The sequence below is a fragment of the Littorina saxatilis genome, linkage group LG8 (assembly GCF_037325665.1).
Source record: "Littorina saxatilis isolate snail1 linkage group LG8, US_GU_Lsax_2.0, whole genome shotgun sequence".
NCBI classification, from domain to species: domain Eukaryota; kingdom Metazoa; phylum Mollusca; class Gastropoda; order Littorinimorpha; family Littorinidae; genus Littorina; species Littorina saxatilis.
Genome location: NC_090252.1, coordinates 3,439,676 through 3,444,153, shown reverse-complemented (window position 1 = coordinate 3,444,153; position 4,478 = coordinate 3,439,676). Strand labels below are relative to the sequence as shown.

General features: G+C 42.2%; 1 protein-coding gene across 1 annotated transcript; it reads left to right on the top strand.

Moving 5' to 3' along the window:
* The first annotated feature begins 379 nt into the window (after nt 1-379).
* Nucleotides 380-1,723, top strand: LOC138974464 (uncharacterized protein KIAA1958 homolog). Its single transcript, XM_070347183.1, has one exon. It carries the CDS (start codon nt 380-382, stop codon nt 1,721-1,723), a length of 1,344 nt encoding a protein of 447 aa, XP_070203284.1.
* Nucleotides 1,724-4,478: the final 2,755 nt, after the last annotated feature.

Here is a 4,478-nt window from a genome sequence, read left to right as displayed (position 1 = left end):
TGACGGTGTCGATCTGACCATCCCAGTGATGCTGAATTCGTTCTGGCAAAGTTTCGTCTGTGTCACTGACTTCACTAGATTGGTCACAGCTATCGAAGTCTTCTTCCGTCACTGCAGTTTCATCATCGCTTATCTGCTGGCTCGGGCTTTCCGTACTCCGTACTAGCCTGTGTCCGTCCCCCTCCCTCTCCTGTGTTCACTTTCAAGTGAATAACTATCGTTCTGATATCATTTTAAAGTGAAGCTAAAGAAACCTGGTATCGGCACTGCTGTGCATCTCCTATGATCTCAATGGTATCAAGGCACGGGTCATAGAGATCAATTTAGATCTAGATCTATTTCCGGTTGTGTATTCACACGCCAACGTTCGTTCGTCAAGATGGACGGCGATTTTGATTTGATAAGGGACTTTTTCTTAGAAGACTTCAATGAAGAGGACGAAAATTTAATGGCCGCTGCGCCCAAAAAAAGGAGATTCGAGAAAGTGACTGATGACGATGTGAACGCTCTCATCACCGATACAGAAAACGCCAACACCAAAAGAAAAACTGAACATGTGATACGGCTGATTTCAGATTTCATTCTTCAAACCGAAGAGTTTGCAAAACAGATGAGATCAGCTGATATAGCGAAAATTGAGGATCCAAAACTTGTTGCAAACATTCTTGTCAAGTTTCTTACAACGGTGAAACGCGAAGATGGAGATGAATATGAACCAGGTACGATTCGAGGATTTCTGTCCGCCGTCGATCGGCACATGGCAGCGAACGGAAAAGGCAAGATTTTTTCCAGCAATGATACGCTGTTTGAAAACGTTCGAGCAGTTGCAAAAAGCAAACAAAAAAAGCTGAAATCAGCAGGGAAAGGAAACTTACCTCAAAGAGCGTGTGCACTAACGGACGAAGAGGTGGAAACACTGTGGGACTCTGGTCAGTTGGGAGTGTCCACACCAAGAGCCATAATCAACACCCTGTGGTGGTTGAACTGCCTCCACTTTGGAATGCGGGCAAGAACCGAACATCGCCAGATGTGCTGGTCCGACGTAACTGTTCAGATGGACAGCAGTGGCCACCGCTTTTTGGAATTCAACGAGCGAACCACGAAAACAAGAACAGGGGTCTCCAGGCAGGATGTCAGGGCAAAACCGCGAGCGTATGAAGATGTTGAAAACCCTGAGCGGTGCCCTGTGAAGATCTTCGAGAAATATGCCTCTCTTCGCCCTGCAGAAACATGCGGCTCCAACTATCCGTTCTACCTCACATGCGTCCATGATCCGAAACCAGGCAAACAATGGTTTCGTGCAATGCCGATGGGAGTGAACACAATCGGCAGTTTAATGAAAGAAATGGCGGCCGCGGCCGAGATATCTTCCACCACAAGTAAACGAATCTCGGGTACCTCGGCGAGGAAGACGCTGCTACAGAAGCTCAATGATTCTGGAGTTCCCCCAACCCATATAATGGAGAAATCAGGACATAAAAACATTCAGTCTGTACTCAGTTACGCGAAAATGTCCAACAACCAGCAACTGCAAGTTTCCCGAATTCTGTCAACCACGCGCACTTGCACAGTCTCAAAGTTGGGAGCTATGACGTCAACTACTGATGACGCAGATTCCAGTGCCTCGGCCTCAGGCGGAAACACACTCCGCCAGCCAGCAGTGACCTTTGATGCGCCCATTCATGGAGGAGTTTTCAATTTCAATTTCACAATGCCGCAATGAGTTTCTTCTTCGTCTTCAGTTGCAGAGCACCAAATTCCATTCAGTTACATTAAGTTGTGTACGTGTGTGTGGTTGTTTTTTTCTTCTTTTTTTTACTCCTAAGTTGATGAGGCCCAATGACAAGAATCCAAGATAAACTGGAACGAATTTATATTTCAAGCAAAGAAAGTGTTCGTGTTCTTGTTTGTTTCATTGCAATAAATTTGCGTTAATCAACTATGCGTGTTCTCTCTCTCTCTCTCTCTCTCTCTCTCTCTCTCTCTCTCTCTCTCTCTCTCTCTCTCTCTCTCTCTCTCTCCCTCACTCTCTCTCTCTCTCTCTCTCTAAAAGGTTGAAATGACGTCAAGTGTAGCTAAAGATACGTCACTTCCTGGTTACACAATGGCTGTCGCACAAGTTCTTGATCAAGCAAACTGAACGCGAAAGTGGCTTCTACCGTGATTTCCAGGTTTGCATTGTGTCGGCTCTAATTTTTTCTTTCAAAATCAAAATAAAAGAATCGAAACTTTATTCACGAATACCATTTTGTAAGCCACTAAAACCAAAGACACGCCACACTATTTTCCTTCCACCATTCCTCGATGGAAAAGAGTTCGTGTTGTTTTTGTTTTAATTTTTGTCTTTGTCGTTGATCATTGTATACACAAATTACACAAACGTCATCTTGTGAGGGACCAAAAAATATTGAAACTCTCGGATGATTTTTTTGTGTGGTATCAACCTCGACCTACGGTCTCGGTTGATACCACACAAAAATCATCCTCGAGTTTCAATATTTTTCGGTCCCTCACTCGATGACGTTGTGTAATCTCTATGTCATTGCACGTGACAGAGGATAAATCCTGGTTAGACTGTGGGAAGGGGCTTTCAAAAACACCACTGTCGTCCACTTTCACCTGTTACTTCAGACTTATGTATTGCTGACAGTTAAGCTTCGCGGAGAGACGTAAGAGCTGTGTGGCAAGAATGCTTGGACCGAAAACCGGATTGAAGCTGATGGAACAAATGGTGTTCTCCCATGTAAGCAAGGAGATGCTTGTACACATGCCGTTCTAATGGTTTTGGCAAAATAAGCAGCAAAGAAATGGGTCTAAAATTACTTGGGTCTGTGAGATCTTTACTTTTGGGAAGGAGTATGACTTTGGCGTTTTTCAGTTTAGACGAAAAAACGTTCTGCTCAATACTAAGATTATATACGAACGTGAGTGAATCCACAATATACGGTAGGGAAAGCTTCAATAACTTCACGGGTAATTTATCAGGACCCATGTACTTTTTATTCTCCAGGTTTTCAACACATTTTCCGACCTCATCAACAGCAATTGAAGACATAATAAACGCTTCTTTGTCTACTTTGTTCCGCTGACAGAAATTGTATAATTGTTCATAACATTTATATTTACCAGGAGAATATGTATCTTCCATATAAGTCTTCAATTTATCCGCTAGAGATATAGAGTGATTATTGAGTTCTTCCGCCGATAATTGTGTTGGAGGTGCAGTTGTCTTTTTCCTAGATTTAAATTATCAAGGATTGTATTTAATGCCCGCCAAATTGTTGCAGTATTTTTCTTATTAGAAATCAACTTATCAAAATAACCAGTTGTTGCTTGTCTCACTTGGTTCATATGATGTCGATTTCCTTTAAACCGTATAACTAGAGACTGCCTACGTGACTGCTCATATGTTACACAATTCCTCGCAAAACACGTGCTGACCTAAATCACAGAGCAGAGACAGGCAATGGGCCTTCGTCCTGTCAATGTTTTGTGCTGCTCTTGTTTAGCCAGTCCTCCGTTTCTTAGACGCTAGATTTGGTGAGTGTGGCGAGGAAGTAGCGTTTCTTAGGCAATTCTCGCCGCGAAGAATTATAATTTAGAGAGCTGCACTGAACTGTACTCAACGTTATTTTAAAAGGAAGCATAAACTAACACACACACACACACACACACACACACACACACACACACACACACACACACACACACACACACACACACACACACACACAGGCACCAATGTGTATACAATAATACTGTCGTTTCAAATACTTTGCAACAAATGTAACCGAAACAAAACATGTTTCTGTACCCTTTCTTTTATTAAAACACAGCTTGATGATTTTAATAAACCACATTTCGTGTGCAACAGTTTAAACTGGCTTCGCATGCGATTATGCACTGGTATAGTTAATACACTTTCAAGCTGTACATGTTAATTGTGTTTACTGTTGAGTTAAGGTACAGTATTAAACACAATGTTATTAGGGGCATTACTCTCAACCCCCTAGTTGTAAATGTTTTCAGGTATGAAACATACCTTTGTATTATGTCAATTATTTTTGTATTTTAATCAGATTTGATAAACATATGTCAATCTAGATCAGGCTTAGACTCAGAAAGACTTGTTTTTAGGCAACATGACTGATGAGCGACTCGCAGTTCAATATCTAAAAACGCAACACGTGTACATTTGGTATCACATAGGAAGCCATGTAGTATTCTCTATCTGTATTATTCAAACAATAGGCCTAATTGAATTGGCTATTTAAGAATTGTCTGAATGAAAAACAAGTCGCGTAAGGCGAAAATACAATATTTAGTCAAGTAGCTGTCGAACTCACAGAATGAAACTGAACGCAACGCAACGCAGCAAGACCGTATACTCGTAGCATCGTCACTCCACCGCCCGTGGCAAAGGCAGTGCACGTGGAATTGACAAGAAGAGCGGGGTATTCGTTGCGCTGAGAAGGATA